Source organism: Rhodnius prolixus, unplaced genomic scaffold (genome assembly GCF_049639745.1).
Source record: "Rhodnius prolixus isolate KJV_2025 unplaced genomic scaffold, Rpr scaffold_1, whole genome shotgun sequence".
NCBI classification, from domain to species: Eukaryota; Metazoa; Arthropoda; class Insecta; order Hemiptera; family Reduviidae; genus Rhodnius; species Rhodnius prolixus.
Genome location: NW_027411581.1, coordinates 3,237,175 through 3,265,078, shown reverse-complemented (window position 1 = coordinate 3,265,078; position 27,904 = coordinate 3,237,175). Strand labels below are relative to the sequence as shown.

At 37.0% G+C, this 27,904-nt stretch overlaps 1 protein-coding gene across 7 annotated transcripts in view; it reads right to left on the bottom strand.

Moving 5' to 3' along the window:
* Nucleotides 1-27,904, bottom strand: part of raskol (Ras GTPase-activating protein raskol) — a 477,784-nt gene that overhangs the window by 263,356 nt on the left and 186,524 nt on the right. For all 7 annotated transcript variants that reach the window (XM_074114203.1, XM_074113733.1, XM_074113779.1 and 4 more), the window contains one exon: nucleotides 19,446-19,656. In XM_074114203.1, coding sequence (XP_073970304.1) covers nucleotides 19,446-19,656 — 211 coding nt within the window. The remainder of the gene's footprint in view (nucleotides 1-19,445; nucleotides 19,657-27,904) is intronic.

Genomic DNA, 27,904 nt, shown 5'->3' with positions numbered 1-27,904 from the left:
ATTCTAAAAACAATTTTCATGAAAAACTTTTGAAGCAGGGGGTTTAAAGAGTTCCATAAGCTCCGAGAAAATCGGTATCTAAAAGCGCTAGAAGGTTCATGTAGTTCAGAACGTTTCTTGTAGAAAAATTCACGTTTTCAAGTTATAGCGACATGCCTAAAAACGGCAGAACTTTTGCCAGAAAAGATCCTAACCCTTACAATAATCCAGCTTCCCTCCATAGCCGAAAAATGTAGGGCGAAGTAGGACTCAACCCTGCCATAACGCTTGCAGACAAGCTGGGGATAGCCAAAATTGAGGCTGGAGAAAAAGCAGCCGGACACAATCCAAGTTATGAAGGATAAACTGTACTTTTAGCAAAGTCCCAAGTGTTTTGTCCATTAAAGTCTAATTGTTGCCGCGTAAGAGAAAGTCAAGACCAGATGTTTCTTTAGGTTTTCGCAGTTTGCCACCATGAAGCGCTGAAAGCAAGAAACCTAACACATCTTACTTCCATAGAGTCTATCTAATGGCGAATAAGTTGTTCACAACATCACCAAAACCCACTATCCACTTCCCAAACAAGCATGACGTAACCGCTTATTATTAAAAGAAAGATGAAGTCCCAACAGCACGCATACATAATTCTTTGCTAACCAAATATGAAACTCGCTGGAGAATTATTACGTTGAATTTATGACGCAATCATTTTTTTTTTTCTTCAAACTTAATAATTGAAGACGTGGGGGCGTAACAAGAAAGAAAACTTTCAAAACACACGAGTTATTACGCCAAGAAAGAGTTCTGTCGCACCTGTTGCTAGCGATGGAAAAGTTTGCACGGAAGTAAATCGCTTGTTTTTTCTCACACTAACTCGCTTTCTCTCTGACAAAAAAGAAATTTTCACAAATCTGTGCGAAAACTCACATGATTCTATCAAGCTGCGAATATCAAGTTGCTTCTAACAAATTAACTTAAGAAAATTCGATTAAAAAATGAGTCAAGTAATGCCTATTTTTTCAGGCTGACTTTACATCCATCTACCAACCAAATTAGGTATCCTGGACGGAGGCGACTAGCAAACTTACTTCATTATAAATTTCACATATTAACCATTAAAGGTATAGACTAGGAATATAGCCTAGTACCGCAATACATCTTAGCATCGCGGGTCTAGCCTCTAACCGCTCGACTATCGTGGCGACTAGCAAACATACTTTACTGTAAATTTCTCATATTAACCATTAAAGGTATAGACAGGGAATATAGCCTAGTACCGCAATACATCTTAGCTTTGCGGGTCTAGCCTCTAACCGCTCGACTATCGTGGCGACTAGCAAACATACTTTACTGTAAATTTCCCATATTAACCATTAAAGGTATAGACTAGGAATTTAGCCTAGTACCGCAATACATCTTAGCATTGCTGGTCTAGCCTCTAACCGCTCGACTATCGTGGCGACTAGCAAACATACTTTAATATAAATTTCTCATATTAATCATTAGAGGTATAGACTGGGAATATAGCCTAGTACCGCAATACATCTTGGCTTTGCGAGTCTAGCCTCTAACCGCTCGACTATTGTGGCGACTAGTAAACATACTTTACTATAAATTTCTCATATTAACCATTAAAGGTATAGACTGGGAATATAGCCTAGTACCGCAATGCATCTTAGCATTGCGGGTCTAGCCTATAAGAGCTCGGTTACCGTGACGCTTAGGGAAAATTCTATTTATTACAGTGACCTCTAAGATCGGGTGTGGGTAGTCTTTCCGCTATAGTACTACTTTTAGAGTAATATACGGTTCTGTGTCTTATTATATTAGCACTTCTACATCATAGATTTTTATCGTCTTGAACGATAAAACTTTTTTTTAACTTTTGGTAAAACTGTCATGATCAACATGTTCCTATAAGTATATTTTCTTCTTCTTTTTTTTAATGGAGAAAAAACACCCAATGAAATATGAACGTTGAATAATAATGAAATTAATTTCACAAGAAGTGAAATCTGGAAAAAAAAAAATTACGTGTCGCCCAAGTCCGCCGCCTCCTAAAGGAAAACAAAGAACCAGTTAGAAGAAGAAGAAGAAGAAGGAGAAGACGTTTAAAAAGGAAGTAAGATAAATGAAATAGAGGAAAGCAGCCACTCCCTCTACCCGTGAAATGCCTTCTGAATAAACGACAAGTTAAAAGAAAAAAACATAGCAGGGGCAAACAGTTTGGAAGGCGGCAACAAGGCAAGAAGATGATGGACGGTGGAGGCGGAATGATAAAAATTAGCACTAATGGATCCATTTTTTAAAACAAGAACAACACCACAATAATTACGACTTGTTTCCCTTTAAATGTATACATATAACAGGCCGAAAATTAGATATTCCCGCTTTTGTCTAAATTGGTTTCCCGCTTAGTCACAACTTAAACGCAAACATAGATACATTTCTATAATCAAGAGAGAGACAAACTAAGTGAGAGGGAGGTACGAGGGTCGTTTGAAAAGTCCGTGCAAAGTCAGAGAGATAGCACTACTAGCGCGTATCGAGGTTATGTTTAGTTAGTAGCATCTCTTGGAAGAACACACACCAAGTTTCAGCCAGATCGGTCTATTTCTATTTGTGTTTGGCATTCGTTTGAATCGAGGAAGTCGAGTGATTTTCAAAAAATGGACGAAAATGAATTTCGTGTGTTGATTAAACACTACTTTATGAAAGGCAAAACGCCTCAGGACACTAAAGAGAAGCTTGATAAACATTATGGTGACTCTGCACCTTCGATTAGAACAGTTTTTAAGTGGTTTCAAAATTTTCGGAGTGGCCATATGGGCACAAGTGACGCTGAACGTTCTGGACGCCCTGTTGAGGTTACTACTCCAGAAATCATTGATAAAATCCATGATATGGTGATGGATGACAGAAGAGTAAAAAAATGATAATTTTTCAGAAAAAAGGAAGAAAAAAAGATGAGCAATTTATTTATGACAAGAATGCTAAAATAGAAATTGTGAAGTCCTTCTCTTATCTGGGTGTTAAATTCAGTAATTCGGGGGTATTTCTAAATGCATGTAAAATGGCGTCTAACAAATGTTTAGCCGCGATTGCATCTGTCAGACAAATTTTAATAAGCACAAAATGCACTTCTTGGGAAGCTAAGATGCTCTTATATAATAACATTGTAAAAAACAACCTACTTTATGGTAGTGAAATTTGGGCGCTTAGATATTTTGATTGTATAGAACAAACGCAAGTAAAATTCCTTAAACAGCTGTTAGGTGTTCCTTTAACAACCCCAGGGTATATGCTGCGTACAGAGTGTAATGTATTGAAACTAAGTGCTAGTGTACTTAAGAGAGCTATCGACTGGTGGTGTACTTTGTTATCAATGCCTAATTATAGAATAGAAAAGCAATGTTATAGCAGATTGGTGGAGTTAGACTCATCTGTTAATAACGATGTAAATTATAATTGGGTCAGCCAAATTAAGCATATTCTTGGTGATTTGGGATGTGAGTGGTTGTGGATGGAACAGTGCCCACAAACAGTTAAACAATTCAGGCAGCAATTAATAGAAAAGTTTAATGAAACAATCAGGCAAGATGATCGGGATAGGGTTCAAACTTCCTCCTATAACGGAACATTTAAAAATATTAAATTAAACATTAATAGGCCCAGTGACTATTTGCTTTTCAACGGTGTACCATTTGTAAAAATTTCACTAATTTGTCAATTAAGAATGATTAACGAAAAAAGAATTAGTTTATATTATAACCATAATAGACACTGTTGGAACGCAGACGATATTTGTATAATATGTAATACACTGGAGGAAGAGAGTTTAGGACACTTTCTGTTCAATTGTCCGCTTTATAGCGCTCTAAGGAAGCTGTATGTTGACAAATATACACAGAATGGCGATAAAAGTGTTCAACTTACACACCTACTCACAATTAAAAATGCCCAACAGGTAAACGACATTTTCAGTTACTGTTCAGCTGCACTTAAGTTAAGAGCTTTTATTTTCAACGAGTAATATTACGAATTATTATCAAAAAAACGAAAAAAAAAAAAAAAAAAAATTTGGTTTGTTTATTTCAATATATAGTTTTATTTTTATACCTAATAAAAAGAAGAGATTGTTTTCATTTTTATTCTTTATATTTTTTTGTATACTTATTATGTCTCGTTTATTCAGATTGATCAAGTGTAATTGTACGTGCAACTCCCACTGTATACCGAATGGTTGTAACAGTTGTATATAAATAAATAAATAAAAAGATATAATCAAGAGAGAGACAAACTAAGTGAGAGGGAGGTACGAGGGTCGTTTGAAAAGTCCGTGCAAAGTCAGAGAGATAGCACTACTGGCGCGTATCGAGGTTATGTTTAGTTAGTAGCATCTCTTGGAAGAACACACACCAAGTTTCAGCCAGATCGGTCTATTTCTTTGTGTTTGGCATTCGTTTGAATCGAGGAAGTCGAGTGATTTTCAAAAAATGGACGAAAAAGAATTTCGTGTGTTGATTAAACACTACTTTATGAAAGGCAAAACGCCTCAGGACACTAAAGAGAAGCTTGATAAACATTATGGTGACTCTGCACCTTCGATTAGAACAGTTTTTAAGTGGTTTCAAAATTTTCGGAGTGGCCATATGGGCACAAGTGACGCTGAACGTTCTGGACGCCCTGTTGAGGTTACTACTCCAGAAATCATTGATAAAATCCATGATATGGTGATGGATGACAGAAGAGTGAAGGTGCGTGAGATTGCTAGTGCTGTGGGCATCTCGAATGAACGGGTACATAATATTTTGCATCAACATTTGGACATGACAAAGCTGTCCGCAAGATGGGTGCCGCGATTGCTCACGCTTGACCAAAAACGAAATCGTGTGAAGTGTTGCAAGGACGGTTTGCAGCTGTTCCAGAAGAATCCGCATGACTTTAGGCGTCGTTTCGTCACTGTGGATGAAACATGGATACATCACTACACTCCTGAGACCACAGAACAATCTACTCGTAAACAATGGGTTACCAAGGGGGAATCTGCGCCAAAAAAGGCGAAGACCGTTCCTTCGGCCGGAAAGATTATGGCGACTGTCTTATGGGATTCGCAAGGAATAATCCTCATCGACTATCTGGAAAAGGGTAAAACTATTACAGGTGCATATTATTCATCGTTATTGGACCGTTTGAAAACCGAGCTGCAAGAAAAACGCCCACGATTGGCCCACAAAAAAAGTCTTTTTCCATCACGACAACGCACCAGCTCACACCTCAGCAGTTGTGGTCGCAAAATTAATGGAAATAGGGTTCCAACTCGTTTCACATCAGGTTGGACGAAGTGTATAAGCCTAAAAGGAGACTATGTTGAAAAATAAAAAAGGTTTACCCCAAAAAATTAAGTAGTTTTTATTTTTGCACGGACTTTTCAAACGACCCTCGTAATATCAGCTGATTTAGACAACGCTTATCAGAGCACCAATAGAAAAAGCAAATCTAAACTTAAATGACCCCAGAATGACATAAAGATTTTATGAAAATTACTAATCATTCCTTCGAATAAGAATTTATCGATCCAACTGTGTCGATAAATAATTTAAATTCAATTAAATCACTGCCAAATTTATTAATAGTCGGAAATTTTATTTATTAATTTCAATTAAAACTACCCCCCACCCACCCAGCCTTTAATAAAATATTGATGATTAACTTGTGCGCAGTTTGATTGGGAACCATGAAATTAAATCTGATAATTACTTTTTTTAATTAAAAAAAAATCATAATAGAAGAATGTCAATAAAAAAAAATTTTATTTCCTTAAAAATAAATATCTGGAGTTGAACACTGACTTACTGGAATTCCAGAAATAAGTAAGCATATATATTAATGAATTCTAGCTAATCATTTATTATTATTCACATTAGGCAGGGGTAACTGTATCTTATTTTGAAGAACCATTACTGGGAATATAGCCTAGTACCGCAATACATCTTAGCTTTGCGGGTCTAGCCTCTAACCGCTCGGCTACCGTGGCGACTAGCAAACATACTTTACTATAAATTTCTCGTATTAACCTTTAAAGTTATAGACTGGGAATATAGCCTAGTACCGCAATACATCTTAGCTTTGCGGGTCTAGCCTCTAACCGCTCGGCTACCGTGGCGCCCCATTAAGTTATTAATAAGTTCCTAAGTTATGCGCCCACAAAATTTGTAAAAGAAAATACTCACAGATCCAGGTCCTTCGAATTGTAAACTAAACGGGATCAAATATCTATTCAAATCAAATTAGACCCTCTACTACATATAAATCGAACTGTCTTATTCGATAAAATTAATTTAAATTCCAGCTATTATACCGGCTACTATACTGGAGGCCGGCTCTGCCTTTATTGTTCAAACGACCGCCTCCATCCAATATATAGCCAGTTCCTCTGCGAAAACCAGCAGACAGAACCAAACAGAAAGAAATTTAAACGATATCAGAGGAAATTTATGGTGGTGTATCAGGTTGCCCTGAAATCTTTTATTGCAAGCAACTGGCTTTATTCTACCAAACTTTATCTATCTGAATATATTTATTTAAACCTTCTACTTTATTGATTTATTCAGTTAAATGTTGTCCACAAGAGGTTGCGACTTTGTCTAATTTATATTTAATATTTTTGACGAGTTAAAAATAGAAAAAGATAGCCGAAAAAAGAATGTACAAAATAGTCAAAAGGAAGTCCGAACTTAATACTTGGTTCAGCAACACCCTACGACCTGAAAGTAACTAACAACAGGAAGCACCAATTACTTACATAACTTGGCCGAGCTTTTCACCACTCCTTCGTTGCGATTGGATCTCTACTGGGGGCGAAGCGCCGGATATCTCATATGGCAACCTTGCGATGACAATTCAGCCTAACAGGCCGTTTCCTACCGTTGCCTGACAGATTCCAAGTTCAGTAATTCCATCCTGTGAAGATATTTCCAGAACCTACCGTGTGTCCTTTAAGGAAGCATAGTTACATCCTCACTGGACTAATTCCTTGTTTCCTATCTAACTTCAAAGTCACCTTGGTTCCAGTTTTACACAAATCGCGAGCTTAAGCTGCTAACTTCAAACTTTACACTTTTAAGACCTATTATTTTTTATTTGGAAACAATCCACTTTCAAGGAATTCTCTAACGTATCAATTCAGTAAAATGTACAAGCCACCGGAAGGAGCGATTGCGCGGGATATCAACTTAGATTTTTCTTTAATTTCACAAGGCCGTCTCCAAAAGGTTTTAATTTGAATTCAGACGTACGTAAGTTAGGCTCATCACTTTACCTCGAAAAATCTACTTTGTTAAAGTCACAATCATCTTTCTTAATCTATTCGTCAAGTTTTGAAGAGAATTTAATGACGTAAATTTCAGATACAGAAAGTCATGTGAGTGTTTCCACCCAATTTTTTTTATTTTTACAAATTATTTTAACAAATTCACGATAATGCAATTGAAGGAGTAACGTTATAATTCGGAAGTCAGAAGCAGGAAATCTGAGAATCAGAAAGTTATCAAAAAAGAAAAGTAAAAACATTGATTTCTCTCTATCTTTTCATTGTGTGATTAAAGAATGAAGACGAGGGGGACTTCCAAATGTGTCATACTCATTACTGTGGCACTTCCTGTCCATGAGCGGAAGTGATTACTTTCTTACGAATCATGTGAGAACCTTTTGTAGGGTTATCTACGTCCACTCACTATAAAAGGTGAGAAGTATTGTGATGGTGTCGAATTATCTAAAGTGTGTTTTTACCGGATGTGCTCGATTTGAGGATTGCCTGAGGGCGTGTAAAACTGTCTGATATTTACCATTACCAAGGTAACCTCAGGGCGAAAAATCGCATTTGGTACACGAATTTTAAAGAAAACCACCTTCCGACCTGGAGTTACCCGATGAAAACCGCCATCTAGATGAAGGATTTTTGAAAAGGACGAAAAAGGAGGAAGCTGGATAAAGGACCTTTTGCTACCTGTCGGGCAGAAATACGCCATTATCACGTGTTGCTCCTCACCACTACCCCGTACGTGCTGGTTACAAACAGTCGTATAGTTTGGAAAAGTGATTGATGTCCAGAGATGTGCCCGTCACAAGCAGAATCAAAAAAGGATAGGCAAACTTGGGCAGACAAGTTTTCCGGCTACTTTAAGTGCTGATTTATGGTTGAGTTCTTCTAAGACAAGAATTCTTTTTTCTTGTTTTTTCTTCTTCTTCTATGTAATGCATGAGGAACTACAGCTCCTACTTGCTGCCGACATTCTTGGCCCGCATTGATTTATAAAATCTAATTTACGGCCATTGTAACCGTTTAGTGAGTGGGTGGGTGACAAATGTGATCCAATGAAAATTCCAAAGCAGCTAAAAAATTGATTGCGAACATACGTCTTTCTCTAGCCTCAGCTTACGTATCTAATTCAATTTCCTTTAAAACTTTGCGGAAGTATATAATGGCACTTTCGCTAAACCGAAAATCTTTAAACTCGGAATCTTCCGTATTGATATTTTTGTTACAGACAGGTAATGAAGTCGTACATTATACTTAAATGGCACTTAAGAGAGGAACTTAACTTCACCTCCCCCCCCCCCAGAAATACCTTAAGGAGCGTTTTCCTTAGAAAATAATTCCAATAAAAGTTGTAGAGATATGTGTCCAATGAGCGTACGAAGTTTTAGAGTAAAGTAACGTAACGCCTATTTTTTTCAGGCAGGCTTTACTTCCAGCTACCAAATTAGGTATCGTGGACGGAAGCGACTAGCAAACATATTTTACTGCAAATTTCTCACATTAACCATTAAAGGTATAGACTGGGAATATAGCCTAGTACCGCAATACATCTTAGCTGTGCGGGTCTAGCCTATAACCGCTCGGCTACCGTGGTGACTAGCAAACATACTTCACTGTAAATTTCTCATATTAACCATTAAAGGTATAGAATGGGAATGTAGCCTAGTACCACAATACATCTTAGCTGTGCGGGTCTAGCCTATAACCGCTCGGCTACCGTGGTGACTAGCAAACATACTTCACTGTAAATTTCTCATATTAACCATTAAAGGTATAGAATGGGAATGTAGCCTAGTACCACAATACATCTTAGTTTTGCGGGTCTAGCCTCTAACCGCTCGGCTATTCGTGGCGCCTCGAAGATTTACAGAAAATTCGTAGAAATCCTTTTAGTAGACAGGCACTTCCGGTAGGCTGATTTTGGACAGAAAAGGGTTGTAGTTCGATTTTAGGGTGTGCCTTCTTCCTTAACTTGAACCTGAAGGGCAATCGAACTTAAACCAAATTCTTAAAATCTAACCTTAACTTCCACTTCCATTATTTTTTTTTATTTTCATTTATTTATTTTTTTTTGTAACTATAAGGCCCTAAGTTGAATTTAGTTTAAGACTTAAAGGAAAAACGTGCAAAACTTTAAAAACAGCTTATGGTTAAATCTTTCCTGCAGGAAACTCAAGGTGGCCAAAAGAGAAAAAAGAAATATTAATAAATCTTTCGTTTAAAGAGGAAAGATAATTCATTCCTATCCTGGTAATTTAATATTTCCCTTTTTAACTTAAAGGAAAAAATAAAGAAAAACCTCTGAAGACAATACTAAGGTGCGGCGGAAACCGTTTGTTTTTTGTACCGGAAGTAGTCGGCCATGATGTCTGCACCAGTTTGACCATAGGATATTATCCTTTCATTGTATTCATTACTCTCTTCCTCTGTATCCTTCATTACGAGTCATTGTTCTCTGTTCGGCATTCCATTAGAGCTGTTACGTCATTTTCTAGGTTTAGTTGAATTTGCTGGTGAGAAAGTTTATTTCTTTTTTTCTTAGAAAAGGAACGAGTGTAAACAGAAATAGAAAATAAGATATCACACAGCTGACTAATTTAATATATAAAATTAATAACTAAGGAGTCCTATTTTCAGGGCCAACGTTTCTACAAACTGAGAAAAGAATACCACTTAACGTTGGCTAGTAGTGAACATTACTATCAGTACCATAGTTTAATGGGTAAGCGCCACGATAGCCGAGCGGTTAGAGGCTAGACCCGCCAAGCTAAGATGTATTGCGGTACTAGGCTATATTCCCAGTCTGTAACTTTAATGGTTAATATGAGAAATTTTGCAGTAAAGTATGTTTGCTAGTCGCCTCCGTCCACGACACCTAATTTGGTTTGGTAGTTGGAAGTAAAGTCTCCCTGAAAAAAACTGGCATTACTTTAACTTTTTTTTTACTTTACCATCGTTTTATGGGATAACACCCACTCCTCTATCCTGTTTAGACAGACCTAGGAATCGGTTTCCTTCTTCGGTGAGCCACACTCTAACCGTCTTAATGTCCATCACATTGACCCAACAACCCAAAAAAAACCTACGCCGAGTTCTTGGCTCTAACCTAAGGCTAACCCAATCACCTTTTCTGCAACTCGTAGTCCACCCTATGCAAATCGCAAAATGATTCAGCCTCAGGGAGGTTATTTATTGCATACGCAAAATTTACAAGAAGGCTTAAATCAACTTCAAAGATACCAATAACCAAGCTAAGCATATTGGGCACATTGATTCTTATATAACAAGCTTTCTTGATGCCACTAATTTTAAGTGGCAAAGATAATCTTCTTCTATCTCCCGTGATAAGTGCAGGTGAAGTTCATTGTTTAGACCATTCAAATGCTTTGTACAATTCAGGAAGAAATCAGGAACATGGAAATCATTAGTCCATATTTTCAAGAGTCAGGACTCAAGGAACCAGTTCTAAGAACTTGTGATAAGATACCTAGCTTGCTCCCGCAGTCCAGTTGGATTTTCTTAGAAGAGAGGCTAAACCATCTCCCATATCAGAGCTAAATCAAGTTCAACTTCGTTATTTTGTTACTTAAGAGAAGATTATTTAGATAAAATACACTAATAAGTCGTAACACATTATCTCGTAACTACTGCTTCTACGTGACGAACCATAGTGCAATTAAGAAGAAGAATCTAAGTCCATAATTACAAAAAGCTTTTTCCTTCCATAAAAATTCTTATTAAAAGAATTTTTAATTGATGAGTTCAGAGCTGTAAGCTGGGGATGAAGTGAAGTTCTCCAGGTGAACTCCCACGATGGTAATAATTACATGATTGTTATAAAACTGCTGTAGATGTGGGCTCGCCTTACTCAGTGAAAGTAGCGTGTGAATGACCATATTTGTTCTTTGCCGCACTGATTGAACCCAACGTTGTTGCTACTTCTCACTAATGAATGCCAAGTGCTCTACATATACATAGTCTCATCATTATGTAATTTATGTACAGTTAGCACACTTATACATTAGTAAGAGAAATTTTAAATCTTCAAATTTACTGTTGTAACTTCATGGTACTGAAATTTCACTATCAATTATGAGGTTAAAACAAAATGATTGAACTATAAATTTCTCACATTAACCAATAAAGGTATAGACTGAGAAAATAGCCTAGTACCGCAATACATCTTAGCTTTGCGGGTCTAGCCTCTAACCGCTCGGCTACCGGGGCGCCTAGCAAACATACTTAACTATGAATTTCTCATATTAACCATTAAAGGTATAGACCGGGGAATATAGCCTAGTCCCGCAATACATCTCGGCATTGCGGGTCTAGCCTATAACCGCTCGGCTACCGTGGCGCCTACAACAACAATGTTGCTTTGCTACAAAGACAAGGTTTCTAACTAATAAGATGACTTTAAACCATCATAAATAATAATTTCTTAAATTTAATTAAAGCTTTGATTGAAGTAAAAAACAAGACCAAGAAGCTACCAGAGGTGCGCTCATTGACCGTAGTGCCGGTCCACGATTGCTCAAGGTCGACTGATCATAAGATAACCAGAAAGGGAAGGTAGCATAGTGTCGTTCTGCAGGTTAGGCACGTTAAGTTGCCTTCTAAATCACTATAATGATCTTAAATTAATTGTATCATTTAAATTTTTCTCCAAACACTAATGAATAACCTAAGATGATGGGTTCTCGTTTGCATTAAAATGACATAATTAGAATAAAAAACTGAATTTCTGATTTAGATCAGCTGATACAAATTATTTCATATTAAACACATGTTCAACTATCATATGCTACTTAAGACTATTTTAATTATTTATTTACTTTTTTTAAATACTACAAATGTAAAATCAGATGTGAAAATCCTATCGATTTTCTATTACCGCGATTCACGTAATTAAATTTTCTTGAATATAGAATTTGATCAGAAAAAATATTAAATACAACGTCAAATCCAGTATCCCCACTGAAATAAATATTTTTTCAGACAAAATTTCAAAGAAAATTGGTGATTTTTGATTGGAAATCAAAATGGAAACTGTCAGGAAAATTAGAACTGGAAAACGATTCATGACGTTCTTGCTGCCCACTAAACATTTTATATTCCACTGTATTATCCATGAGTTGGAACTAGAAAATACGGAATGAAATGGTACAATAAAACAGGGCTTAAAAAGTAAAGTAATCGCCCACTTTATGAGGCGGACTTAACGTCCAACTACCAATTAGGTATCGCGGATGGAAGTGGAAGCGTACATTTCACTGAAAACATTTTTTTTTAAATAAATAAATAAAAAGAACCTTCACACGAGATTCGAACTGGGGATCTCCAGCTAGACCAACACTCGCCTCTAGAACAGGACTTAATGGCATCCACTTCTTAAGAATCACACTGGCAGCCAGAAATCGAAGATATTATCCAGCTCTGCGAACCTAGCACAAAATTATGATTGAAATTTGAAATTGCTTCAGTAAATTTAGTGCAATAAAGGGCCTATTATTTAATGATTGCAGAGACAGGATCCTCATGAAGAGATTTGGTATATGAAGACGTTCACAGTATTTCTGTTCAGTACAAGCGACACCCAAGAACGTCCAGAGATTACCCTATTCAAATAGATCTTAGTTCTTCTGGGACTAAGATGGTTATGAAATTACACTCTCTAAGATTATAATATTAAGGAGAAGGAAGTGGCGCACTCTGGTAAACAAAACATGTAGGTGTAGCTGGAGGTGGAGGCGTTACTCTTGGCTTTTTTTTCCTCTTTCTTTCAAGAAACTGTTGTAATAGTTCCTACCCGAGGAGTGTGGGATGCATTCTCCACACTGTGTAAGAAATTAAGTTCTACTTTATTCTAATAAAGCAGTAGGAGTAGCTCTGAGCTTGTTATAAAAGCACAGCGTTTTAGCTCTTCGCTAGACTCTCAAGTGGGTGGGGACACTCTTGCATAACTTAGTGTCGTTCTAGATAAGGAGATGCCTTGGGGCTTAATACTTCGGGGGAGTCTTCAAACGTCTAGGTGATCCTGGGTAAACTGAGGGAAACTGACATTACTACGAAACTTCACAATAGAGGAACACTCAGACGACTTACCGCAATGACAATTTAACTGACAAAATTTCTTTTAACATGGTATTTTTACTTTCTCTTATTGGATAAGAAAAGTGAATTGCCAAGAGTTCAAAATTTTTGCTTCCAAGTTTTCATTGGAAATAATCAGGCGCCTCGGTAGCCGAGCGGTTAGAGGCTAGACCCGCAAAGCTAAGATGTGTGTATAAGCTAAGGCTATATTCCCAGTCTATACTTTTAATGGTTAATATGAGAAATTTATAGTAAGGTATGTTTGCTAGTCGCCACGGTAGCCGAGCGGTTAGAAACTAGACCCGCAAAGCTAAGATGTATTGAATAGACTGTATTCCCAGTCTATACCTTTATTGGTTAATGTGGGAAATTTACAGTAAATTACGTTTGCTAGTCGCCTCCGTCCACGACATCAAATTTGGTAGTTGGACGTAAAGCTCGCCTGTAAAAAAAAGGCATTACTTTACTTTTTTTTATTACTTGAATCATTTTGAGAATGACCAGAGCGGCCCGGATAAAAGCGGTTCTTTGTGCGTTTCTTTGAAGAATATGTGCTTATATTTGTGCAATAATAAGCACGTTAGCGGTATAAGTAAGAACGATAACTGTGAACAGTTAGAAGTAAAAGAGTGGAGAAAAACATTAGGCTATTAGTCACTCTCTTCACTTGAGGGGAGATCATGAGGCCACTGTCTTTTAAAGCGACTTGTTCGGGTGCCAAGGAAGAGTTCTAGAAGTAAGATTTTGAGCTAGAGGATTGGCATGTTACTGCAGGTTGAAGTGGAGTTCCCTGTATCGTGTTTTGGGCGTCTTGGATGATGAAAGTAATATTAAAATCAGTGTGTATAGTCCAGGTTGGAGACATAAACACTTAGTACTCATGTTTATCTTCAGATAAATCAAACATTTTTCTACGAAAATTCGATTAATAGAGATCCCGTCGGTTGGACGGATGTAGATGGTGCCCTCTAAAGTGCCATTTCAGTATAACGAGCGGACCGGAAGTCATGTCATAGAATTAAAGAGAGAGATTATCCCGCTAGTCAAGCCATCAATAGGCTGAGCTTTACTCTACGATTTGACTGGCATTGCTCCTGGAAAAAGTGTCGCCCACGCACTTTGGGTCTTACAATGAAGGACAAGATCACCATCAGCTTTATTACCTCCTTGGCCGGGACACTCCTAGTTCACGCTCGCGTTAACTAATGTCAGTCGTCAGTTAACAGTAATTAGATTTAGATTATTAGTTGGGCTTACTGTGGGAGTTATTAAGCAAATTTATTGTTTTGTTTCTTTTCTGGTGCAATTATCTTAAATGATAATTTTAGTGGATGCTGGATGCTGTATCTGCCCGTATGTAGCAAGACCTCCTCCGACCACATTCTGTTCTTCTCGATCACGTGATAGACATATGGAAACTCTTACTTCTTAACAAGATCAAAAACCTTATTGAGGCATTCTCTGGTGTATGCCAAATAAAAATAGTTGGAGCCGTTTATAAGATCAAATTCAAATTATTTGCAGTTTTTATAATTTTTTGAGTTCCGTTGACACGAACAGACAGACATACAGACCACCTCTGAAATTAATTTTCTAGTTTTTTGGAGCCTCCAAGCGTATACTTCCGATGAACATCGAAAAGCGATAATCATCACGATTGCAACACTTCCTGTAGCGAGATGCAGTAACAATGTAGTACAATTATTAGTAAAGCAATGCCTATTTTTTCAGGCAGGCTTTACGTCCAATTACCAAATTAGATGTCGTGGACGGAGGCGACTAGCAAACATACTTTTCTATAAATTTCTCATATTAACCATTAAAGGTGTAGACTGGGAATATAGCCTAGTACCGCAATACATCTTAGCTTTGCGGGTCTAGCCTCTAACCGCTCGGCTATCGTGGCGACTAGCTAATGTACTTTACTGTAAATTCTCATATTAACCATTAAAGGTATAGATTGGGAATATAGCCTAGTACCGCAATACATCTTAGCTTTGCGGGTCTAGCCTATAACCGCTCGGCTATTCGTGGCGACTAGCAAACATACTTTACTGCAAATTTCTCGTATTAACCATTAAAGGTATAGACTGGGAATATAGCCTAGTACCGCAATACATCTTAGCTTGTACTCGTATTGTAATGTTTTATAAGGCAACTAACTTTACCGACTTTACAAGTCTTCGAAACTTAAATAGATCTTTTTGTTTTTAACAGCTCTTCTAATTTTCTCTTAACTAGGGAGATAGTAACATTTTGCCGTTATAATATTGTCGATGTAAGTATTATCTAACACTTCAAAGAAAGCATCTTTCTCGTCATCAGATTTATCATCAGTAGGTGCATGAACGCTGATCAAAGAGATATTGAAAAATCTTCCACGGAGTCTAACTAAACAGATTCGTTCATTCACAGCTTTGTAACTAATAACAGCGTGCTTAATTGTATTCTTAATCATGAAGCCAGTACCCAGGATATTTGTCCTATGTCCACTATTTATGAGCACATAATGTCCTAACTCCACCAAATCCGCTTCTCTCCACCTAACCCATAAGGAAGATGTTCGGAGTTTGGGAGTGAGAACATGGAGGAGAGTTGCCTTAGTAAGAGAGGAGTGGGGAAAGGTGTTAGAGGAGGCCAAGGTCCTTCGAGGACCGTAGAGCCAGAGGAAAGAAAGAAAGAATATTGTCGATATGACACTTATGTCGATTTGTTTTTCATAATAAATCGATTCTCTGCATCGCTAAGTAGCTACATCTGTTCGTAAATAGTAAGTGCAATAAAAGTTACTCCTTCAACAACTCTAACCGAACTGCACAGTTCTTACACTCTGGTATAGATCAGCTATTTATCTCCTTACGTTTCCTTTATGGACATTAAATGTTGTGACCATGTAAAGTAAGTACATAAAGCTCTCCGTCCAGCACATTACCTTCAGAGTATGTCAGTACGAACAAGATTACTTGTTGATGTACACGGCGTTGTGTACTGTTAAGGACCTATACTCACAACATGAGCTTTAACTCTTCGGAAAGATGCTTTCCTATTTCTAGTAAGATCTGGTTTGAAGGTTTGTCTGTCGGTTTGCCATTTGGAGAATGCAATTGTAAGAGAACGGTACTATCTCCTGATTATGATACAGTTAGTTATAACTAATGTTTAGTTGTGCGCGTGCGTGTGTGCCCAGTCTATACAGCATGGATACCTACAGGACTTGCTCTTACGGCCACAGAGACTCTAGCGGCTGAAATCTCTTAACCGGAAGTAACTCTTAATGAGACGATTTTCAAGTTTGTTGTTGCTGTATTTTTTTTTTTTTTTTGTGATTCAACAAAGTGTAATGTGCCTGTATAAATTTAATCGATTGTTAAATTCAGAAATATTAAGTACATTGTTTGACACTTGTATATTTACTTTGCAATTGTAATCAATGTTCAAAAAGTAATAGAGATGAGAAATAAGGATATTGTGCAAATAAATTACACATATACATGCCTTTTTAACGTTAGACTTCCGAGATTGTTGGATTAGTTCAGAAAGCACAACACGAGGGTTCTAAGGCTATCTCGTTACAAATATGGGTGCCCCTATAAAGAAAAATCAGTGCCCATGATTCAAGCTTAGAGCTTTGTAGAATAAAAGATGTTATTTTTCAAAAAAAAAAAAAAAAAAAAATAGATCGCCTGCAACAAACAGAAACATGTAAATGTAATATGCAAATACTTGGGCACCCAGAGAGACATGAGCAGAATAAACGACGCGGCTATCCATTGATGATAGCCGTTAGTTCCGCCAGGTTGACAAGCTTACCCAAGCATCCAACCTAGGAGATCGGCGATATGTGTTGAGATGGTCAGCGTGGCCACCTGCCGCTTTTTAGTCTGCGATGTGGATTTGAAGGAAGTGTTGTGGGATCAGAGATTTGAGCATAACGAGATCAGGGCTATTCCAGAAACGTGTAAAAGTGTAAAGGACGGCCACAAACAACATAACACTAATGGGAGGGGGAAAAAAAATCAATGCGTAAACGAAATCCCAAATTGGATTGGGGCTACGCGTTGGTCCCAGCATTTACGAAGGATTTTCAGAAATGGGAGATCCCCAGTTCGCAGCTCACGTACAGCAACTTTTTATTTGTTAAAATTGTGAAAAAGAAAATTATCAAAACGAAAGTATCATATTTCTGAATACATTTGTTTAGTTATTACGTAATTTTCTATTTGGAAAAAAAACGCAATTTGAAAACAACCGCATTGTGTTTAGTTACTGCACGCTAGAGAGCCAAACTCTCATATGTATCAGGTTATATGTTTGTTAGTACATATGTCTGCAGTTAGTGATACAGCATCCTGAACAACCGTACATGCTACATGTTATCATCATATGTGCAAATGAATCATCACCATATAACAGGAACTCACCACACATTGACGTAAATACTGTTTTTCTTGTTTTTTTTCTGTTTTTTTTTTTTTTACATTTTTATGGACGTGTTTTCCTTTTAATTCAATTTTGTTTTATTTAAAAATATTTAAATGTGTATCCGGTTCGAATGAACGGCCCACCGGTTGAAAGAAGAGGACATTCTGTTTTAGCTCTGATCAGGTTACCAGGCGTTCGGTTTAAATTCTGTTAAGAGTTTTAAAATATAAAAATGAATATTAATCCACAAGTTGAATAATATTTCTTTCATTGAGTAAAAATTCTCACCCGATTTCCTGCAATTGAAACACTGCAATCGCTCTTAAAGAGGGAAACCTCAACAAACCATTCGCCAAGTGGTGTCCTTAATCAAATTCTTGAGGGGTTAAAGCAAAATACTGGGCAACACTCGATTAACCGGCCCTCGGTTAACCAGGATTCGGATTAACCAGGATCATGTTGAGTCATCCATAAGAACACCTCTGGATCGGCGCCGAAACAAAAAAAGGTTCTAAGATAGGAGTTGATCTCTGGGACGAAACGGCTTTTTAATTTACTCAGTAATTTCACGTAGGCATCTTACTGATGAGTCTACCTATGCACCCGTATAATAGATACATACTTATATTCATATGTACATTCATAGGTACAAATTTACTACGTAATACTGTGTATTCGGTTTGACCGGGATTTCAGTTTTCCTGGGTGGGTATAGCCGGAGGTCAGCCCGGTTAATCGAAGTTGTACTGTAATCGCCTATTTTTTTTCTAGCGGGGCGTACCGTATATATATATAAATAGGTACTGCGGATTTCCCACTTACAAAACCACGCTTCATGACCACTAGAGCCACACCCCCCCCCCCCATTTACCGGGACAATTTTAAGGGGGAGGGGAAAAAAGTTGGGTTTAAAGAATATTGGAGGAGCCGTTTTTTTGTTGATTAAATAGTTTCTGATCAAAATTTCGAACAAACTGAAGAATCGATTTCAGTAAAGTGGTACTTATTTCGATCAAAACATTGATGACGTAACTACTTATCGCCTTAATGATACATGTACGAGTACATACTAAAATAAATATCTAATTTGAACTTATTGCACTTTTTTAGTTTTAATGTTAAAGTTAATACAAACGTACTTCCTTCCTCTTATGATGGTGAGAGAAACTTAATAATAGAAGTCTGAGGATGTGCTTTAGAAGTTCGAACTGTGACGTTTTGAAGCCAGACTTCCGGGAACGTAAGATTAGTTCAGAAAGCACAACTCGACGGTTCTAAGACTATCTACTAATAAAAATGGGTGTACCTATAAAAAAAAATATCAGTGACCATGATTCAAGCTTCGAGCTTTTTAGAATAAAAGATGTGTTATTTTTCTAAGAATAGATCGCCTGCAATAAGAAAATTCAGCAGAATTCCCTACATGATTAATGCCTACTTAAAAATAGAATTCGAACAAAACTAAAATAACGAAAGTTACATCATCGACGAATGTAAATTTTAATGGCTGTGAAGAAACATATAGTTAATAAACAATCTTAAAACCTGCTGATTAGATCAAAGGAAGGTAATATATATACAAGGTTATGCCAGCTGGTTAAAGAAATTAAACAAAGATTCTTGGACTGACCTATTGGAGAAGATGGCGGCTGGTGTTCTCTAAGAGATGTGGTTTCCTGTTGTTCGGCAGCGGTCGTCTGTGGGCCGCACTCTATATCGGCTTCCTCTTCTTCTTCCAGCAGTGGAGGCGGTCCCAGATCGTAGCCCCAGCGTTGGCGAAACGCACGAGCACCGCCGTCCAGTCGAACACGCGGCAGGTCCACGAAGAGAGAATCGCCAATCTGAAAAGCATAGCAAGTCAGTATAGCAAGAAATGGAAGGAAAACTACGATTTTAAAAAAAAATAACTAATAATTTTGTTCCAGTAAGACATTGAGCGCTATCTAACGGGAAGGCACTAAAGTAAAGATGGAGTATTGATAGTTCAACAGTAGCGCCGCTAGATAGCACTTCTCTGCGCTACACTCCACTAGTTCTTGCAGCCGCCACTAGATACTAGCACATTGCATCATCAAGTACGTCTTAATATTCTTAATTTCTCTTACAGAAGATTTTGAGGAAACATATATCTTCCTCTTACAACAACTCTTCAGGTTCTAAATCTCACATGCTAACTTCGAATTTTAGAATTATTATTAAAAGTAAAAACTAATTATTACCCCTAGATAAAATCATTACCCTTTTACCCCAATACAGAGAAAGAAGAGATTCGTTCATTAGCTGGCGCACTAGAGCCCGCGTAGGAATCCAGCTGCTGGCCCTTAGATTTTCTGTTCCAGAAAGCTTCTTACAGCTCCACTGTCCGGTGTTGGACAGCGTTGCCGGTAACGAGAGAACACTGTCCAGTGGTCAGCTGTGCACTGAAAAAAGCTCCGGGCGCCAATAACCTGATGTTGACGCTCCTTAAATTTTTTCAAAAAAAATTACCCTGGGTTTCATCCATTCCAAAATTTGAATAATATAATTTAAAAAAAAAGAAGAAAAAAAAAGTGCCTCCCACACCTGAGATCATTGGCTCCGGGAGGTTTTATCCAGTGCACTGCCAGCCTCAGGGACAAACAAATCTGGACCATCACAGGAAGTGAGCTGCAAGCAGCTTTAAGAAAGAAATTTTCATTAATATTACGTAAATGGCAGTTCCAGACAATCTAAAAAGTAAAGTAATTGCCTATTTTTTAAGACGGGCTTTACCTCCAACTACCGAATTAGGTGTCGTGGACGGAGGCGACTGACATATATACTTTACTTGTAAATTTCTCATATTAACCATTAAAGGTATAGACCGGGGAATATAGCCTAGTACCGCAATACATCTTAGCATTGCCGGTCTAGCCTCTAATCGCTCGTCTACCGTGGCGCCTAAGTGGTATTATAGAATACCATTACAGTTATCAGCGGGATCAAAGTTCTACATCCACGGAAAGCATCAATGGTGCCAATTCCGGAGTGAATACGAATCTATGCATATTTATCGTTGTATTAAATTTTCGTTATTATCTTTAACAAATAATACTTTGGCTAGATTAGAAAAAGAGATTAGGGTAACTGTATGATAAATTTCGAAATACGCAGAACGAAATCGACCACTGTTGTTCTTTATATCTTCGCTTATCGACTACTATTAATAAAATTAAAAACTGATAATCTATTGGGGAAAAATACTCTAATCAAAATGATCAGCATTTATAAATTTTAATTACGCTGATTGCAGTAAATCTTAGCGGAAATATATCTAAATTTAATTTCTTATCTTAGTAAGAGAAACAGACTAAAATGGAATAAAAAAAAACCTCAAACGACATATTCAAACTATGATTCTTAGAGTTCGAAACACCACCTTGGCAAAACTAGTATTTCAAAAACAAAATATTTCTCTAGTTTTCGAAAACGACACTTAAAGGTGAGCGTTAACTCATTCTACTTTCCACTTTCATTGAGATTACAATAAATATTTGTCTTTTGTATTCATTACTTCCACTTACTTTACTCAAATAAGAGAAATTTTGTGTAACTTGGCAAGAAAAAAGTATACTCGTATAAGTGAAGTAATCGCCTATTTCTTCAGGCGGGGCTTGACGTCCTGCTACCAATGAGGTGTCTTGGACGGGGGGGCGGAAGCTCTTACTAAAAATAATTTTCTAACAAATAAAAAGTAGTCAAACGCGGGATTTGATCTACAGATCCCCACTTAAAAAGCCACGCTCTTGACCACTAAACAAACACCCGCCCCAGAAAAAAAAATATATATATTTATTCAATAACCCAGCGTCATACACACTAAATTAGAGACAATGGCAGAAGCTGATTTTTGGCAGTATATGCCACCTTACAATTTTTTTTTTTTTTTTTTTAAATCTGAAGGAATATCCTTCAGAATATCCTGGAAGGGGAAGATTATGTTGGCAACTCAAGTGGTGATACTTAACTTCCGCTCCCAACGTTTACTCGGGAAATTCTTATTAAGGGCGCTTCTGGGCAAGCAGAATGATCGGGCTTCCTTGTAAAGTGCCATCCATATTTCTGTAATGCAGAACTCTTCATCCATTAAATTAAAAGGGGATAAAAAGGGATAAGCCCTTGCACACTTGAAGGCAATGAGCTAACCGGAAGAGCCCACAAACACTTTTCGTATTCAGAGGACTTTGAAACGTAACGTATTTCCTGTGAAATACTGAAAATTTGCTCGATTAAAATTCAGGAGCCAATGTAACCCATGTATCCCAAAAAAGAAGAAGAGAAAGTAACCATTCCCCTACAGGAGAGTGGGGGTTAGACTAACAGCCAAATAACGGCAGTGGGGAGTAACAGCGACTTGCTTTAACACACATACGGACCGACAAATCAAACATACGTACAAACACACATTCTAGTACAGTACTTCATCTCGTGTACAGTTATAGTTTATTACGCAGTTATCGTAAGAAGGTGACAATGCGGTTATCCCTGCCACTGTTAACGGCAACACTGTTATTATTTATATTATTAACTTGTAATGTTGGTCATACTGCTTCGTTAAATGTTAATAGAAAACATATAATTAAACATATTCAACCGGAACGATCTGTACTAAGAGTGGTTGCTTCCAAAAAGGTATGTTAGAATCTAGTTTTATTAAATGTTCGGTTCTTTAAAAGTAGCTAAAATTTCCTAACAGATTACTAAATAATTAAAAGTGATTTGGTTTATGCCTCTGCAGTTGGGAATAATTTTAAGAAACCTAATTTGGAACACTCGTACTTCCGCTTTCCCTATTCTCTTTAAATTTGGAATTCTAGCAAAGCTGATATTAAGATGGCGTTGGAAAAGTAACCTGTTCGGAAGAAGAACATTAGAGCGAAGTATGTCACAGTAGTATGACACCAAATTAGGTATCGTGGACGGAGGCGACTAGCAAACATACTGCAAAATTTCTCATATTAACCATTAAAGGTATCGACTGGGAATATAGCCTAGTACCGCAATACATCTTAGCATTGCGGGTCTAGCCTCTAACCGCTCGGCTACCGTGGCGACTAGCAAACATACTTTACTGTAAATTTCTCATATTAACCATTAAAGGTATAGACTGGGAATATAGCCTAGTCGCGTTACATCTTAGCATTGCGGGTCTAGCCTCTAACCGCTCGGTTATCTTGGCGACTACGTAAAAAACCTCAATAATTAAATTTTGCTAGAGATAATAATGAGAAAGAATTTGTCAAGGGATTGGATGATAAAGGCGGAGTGGGGAGCAGGTGTAGGTTTCCTGTTCATTGTATGTTGATTAGGTTATTATCTAGCAATCCGATTGAATGGTCCAATTGAAGACGTAATAGTTATAGTTGCAGTAAACAGAGGAAATGACTGATAACCGGGAATCAGGTAGAATTAGCAATGTTCAGTGGAAGGTTGTGCTAAGATGTTTAGCTTACCATAAACTTGTTACCATGCTGGAGAATAACCATGATTATAATGCAATGTTTACGTAGAAAGAACTTAAGAGGGAACCTTACAATGCCTCACAGAAATAAGGCATCGAATTTTCGAGGTAAAATGTTTCATATAACAATTACCAATGATCTGCAAGTGTGTACTTGATTTGGTACCAAGTTGCATAAAATATTTAATGCTTTATTGAGGCTAAAATTTGTGAGCATTTAAAATTTATGTTTAGACGAAAGTGGATTTATTATTAAACATGTCCAAATATTAGAAAATTTTAAAATACAACTTTGTAATTTTTTTTTTTTTTTGTTCTGAAACGCAGTTGGCAGCAATGTCAAAGAGAGGTATATCAATGAAGCATCATCAGCCCGAACCGAGCACTTACTCCAAATCCGACATTCCCGGACGACATAATCCGGCACTGCCGAGACCTCCAAGTCAACCGGTTGTAGTAAGTTTTTTTTTTTTAGCTTTTCCTTTTTTGTTCACTGGTAAAGAGGAAGTACTAAGAACGGGTCAAATGTTCTAAGTTAATGTTTTACCGGAAATATGCATATTGAGAAGTTTTGGAGTCCAAAAGAGGGTTTTTTTTAAAAAATGTTTTGGGCATGTATTATGTCTAGCTCCAGAATGAAACTTTACAGGAAGCTGAAACTTTATAAATACTACGCGATCAAGTCCTCAACCGGAAATACTTTAACAAAATGGACTTTTTCACTTGTTTAACATTTCCTCCATAATGCTGTGGCGATTCTCTTTAAACTAAGCATATTTAGGGTGCACTTGCAGATCTATAAACTTTACTTATAACACCTTTAAAAACTAGATTAAAGGCATTCTGGTTAAAGTAGGTTAGTTAAGGTCATCTTTTAAGTATCTTAGTAAAAAGTTCGGTCCTATCTCTGATATCTGAATGGATTTTTCCAGTTCAGTGTAAAGTACGGGGGGGGGGGGGGTTTAACAAACTCTTTACTGAGAGTAAGATATGTTCAGTAAGGAGAGTTAAAATTTTAAGTACTCTTGTACGAGAAACAGGGAGTCGTTACAGACAACACTGTGACAGTGAGCTGTAAGAAGCTCCTAGAAAGAGAAAAAAAAAAATCTAGGTTCCAGCAGCTGGATTCGAACCCACGATCTCCGCATTGGAATCCAGTATTCGCTAACCACTCAGCTATTCAAACCATCCCTGTTTTTTTACTACTACCAGATTGTGTTTTCATGCTCTCTTACTCACGCTTGGGAAATAGAAACAATATAAACGGCTATGTTGGATTCCAACACAGAGATCCCAGGTTCGAATCCAGCTGCTAGCCCTTAGATTTTTTCTTTCATAGAAGCTTCTTACAGCTCACTGTTATTGTAATGTAACAGTGTTATCTGTAACAAGAGAACACTGTCCGAAGGCCGGCTGTGCACTGAAAAAATCTCCGGGCGCCAATAACCTCAGCTGTTGTCAAGCCTTAAAGAAATAAGTAAATATATAAAATCGGACGATGATGTAATCAGTTCGGACTGGGAAATCCCAGATTGAATTCAAAATTATAGCTATTTTATTTTTTTTGTTCATTGGGAAAAATATTAATAGAAAGTACGAGCTTCCGCTCCCTTATAATTAGGTTGTTAGACGTTTAAGTCCGGCCTTAAAAAAAGAAGACCATTACTCTACTGACTTTTACTATAATGACCGAGGCCCCCCCTTAAAGTACCAGGAGATTAAGTATAGATTAGTTACAAGAGCTTAATGAGAATATTCCAGCGCTATTTTTCGGATACCTTAAGAAGTATTATACTTTGTTACAGGTCTGAAACAACTCCGCCTTTTCTCAGCTGTAATCATTATTGTAAATAAGAAAACTAAATCAACCAAAAATCGAGTTTCAAAGGAGGTGGAAAATCTCTTTACGAAAATCTTCGTCCAACTATTTGTGCAGGAATCTATGAAAAGCGGATTTATCTGTATTTATTTTTTCAAGAATTTTTGTATTTTTCTTTATATTTCTTATGTACAGTGTTGAATGTAGCACATTGTGTTTTGTACACCATGAAAAACTGTAATGATTTATTTTTTTCGTCAATGTTGATTTCCTCTTCCTGGTTAACAGGAAGTATTGTGATCGTGCCAAATTATTTTGTATTTTCAGTTTTCACAAAAGGAAATATCAGTTTTGACATTAATAAATAATTTGTTTTTTTACAAATTTGTTTGTTTCTGTGTGCGTGCGTCTGTCAGTCTGTGCAGGAAGTACGATCAACATCACTCAAAAACGGAAGGAGTTCTAATTTGATATCTGAATTAGGTACCACCACCATTGGACCAGACAATAAGCTTTGGGGCAAAAATCAGCCTTCCGGTAGTGCCACTTGATTTTTTTTTTTTTAGTTTTTCTGGAAAACCTCAATTAGGAAGTCTGAGGAGTATCAGAATGTGGCAAGGTTATATGGAGTATACGTATCTTCCTCCATCATCAGGTGACTTCCCACTTATCAAATCTTCCTTAACTCATTTAAAAGTTATCACGCTTTTGGGTACAACACTTTTACGCGCCACTTCTAATCAGCAAGTGATGATTAATTTTCAATGCTTCACTTCCGATATGGTTTCCCCAAGACAAATCCTTGCAGCCTCAAAATACAGTCACGCTAGCGTTGATGTATATGAAAACAGCCATTATGACCGTACGTGTAGTGTTTGTAGCCTTGCCATGTGTTGTATCTGTACACAGCATCTTACGATTTCTTTATGTGGTAAGCTAGTACACAGCTGGGGGACCACAGTATCCGTGTTTTCTTAAATGATATTTGCGATCAAGTTCTCACATATGATAGTCATCTTATTGTTGGGACAAAATTCCTGACATGGATTATCTCTACAATGACTTCCACTCTAGTCGCCACTCTTGGCTGATTTAAGCCCGAAAATAGAGGGAGGTTTCTCTTCCAAAGCTGAGCTCTGCAAACACTCCTCTGTCTCCAAGCTCTGGCCAGAAAGATCAGCTTAGATCGTGGGCACGCACCAAGATCTCTTTCCGGTTGCTGTGAAAAAAAAATTAATAAATCGAATGCTCAGTGCTATATTGTCGGTCTAGAAATCGATATAGGATTACAACCTCTTGTGCTACGATGTTTTCCCTGTAATGTAAAGTAATCGCCTAATTTGTAATCGTAAAGGCGGGGCTTAACGTCCAACTACCGATTAGGTGTCGTGGACGGAGGCTAGTAGCAAACATACTTTACTGTAAATTTCTCATATTAACCATTAAAGGTATAGACTGGGGATATAGACTAGTACCGCAATACATCTTAGCATTGCGGGTCTAGCCTATAACCGCTCGGCTACCGTGGCGCCTAGCAAACATACTTTACTGCAAAATTTCTCATATTAACCATTAAAGGTATAGACTGGGATATATGGGGGCTCAGGTACAGCAACACGTTGGATGCATGTAGTCTAAATTTTTACAAGCGTTTGCTTGGATTACCGCGTTGTACGCCCAACTTTGCCGTGCGTTTGGAATTTGGTGTGGTACACATTAGTTATCTTCTTCTCAAGTTTGCTGGTAACTGGATTTATAAATTAAAAGCTATGTCGCCCGACAGATACCCGTTGCTGTGTTTTCTAAAGCTGTTGGAATTAAGTCGTAATGCAGTAAATACCAAGTATAACTGGGTTTCACAATTAAATTTCTTGTTTCCTTCTTTAAATCTATCAGATATTTTATTCAATGACAATATTTCCAGTTTGAAGAAGCAGTTGAAACAGTTTTTAGTTAGCTATAAAAAGTCGCTTAAAGAATCTGACCTTTGCAAATTGCACAGCTCCAATTTCAGTTTAATCTATTCTGCGTTAGTTTTTAATGATCAGGAGCCACAGAATTATTTGAATTTTCCTATTTCTTTTAAATTTATACGATTGCTCTCTCAGTTGCGTTTGTCCTCTAAATATGTATTGAAGATTAGTATTGGTAAAATTACATATACATTAAATCCAAATGAAAAGTGCACTTTGTGTAACACCGCCCAATTTGAAGATTTGTCCCATATTTTGTTAAATTGCCCAATATATTTACAATTTCGTTTAAAATATTTAGGTTTTTTACAAGAAGTTGATCAATTTAATTTTCCAATATTATTTCATAATATCAGCGCTGAAAATATAAAGAAATTATACTGTTATGTGGAAAATGTGTTAAAACTGAGGGCATTTATTCTAAATGAATAATACAGTGTTTAACTAATAATATGAATTATTGATTTATATGAATATTTAATAACTCATTTATCGCAAGAGATTTTGATTTCTATTAATTATTACTTAAATTATAACACTGGTATTGTTTTTTTTTTTTTTTTTGTTTGCTATGTAAGATGTACAAGTTTTTCTTTTTGTTTTTTGTATATGTACTGTTTTTTGTTTTTTGTAGCAACTCCTTTGTATAGGGCTATGCCCATGTAACAAATAAATAAATAATAATAATAATAATAATATAGACTGGGAATATAGCCTAGTACTGCAATACATCTTAGCTTTGCGGGTCTAGCCTCTAACCGCTCGGCTATCGTGGCAACTAGCAGGCATAATTTACTGTAAATTTCTCATATTAACCA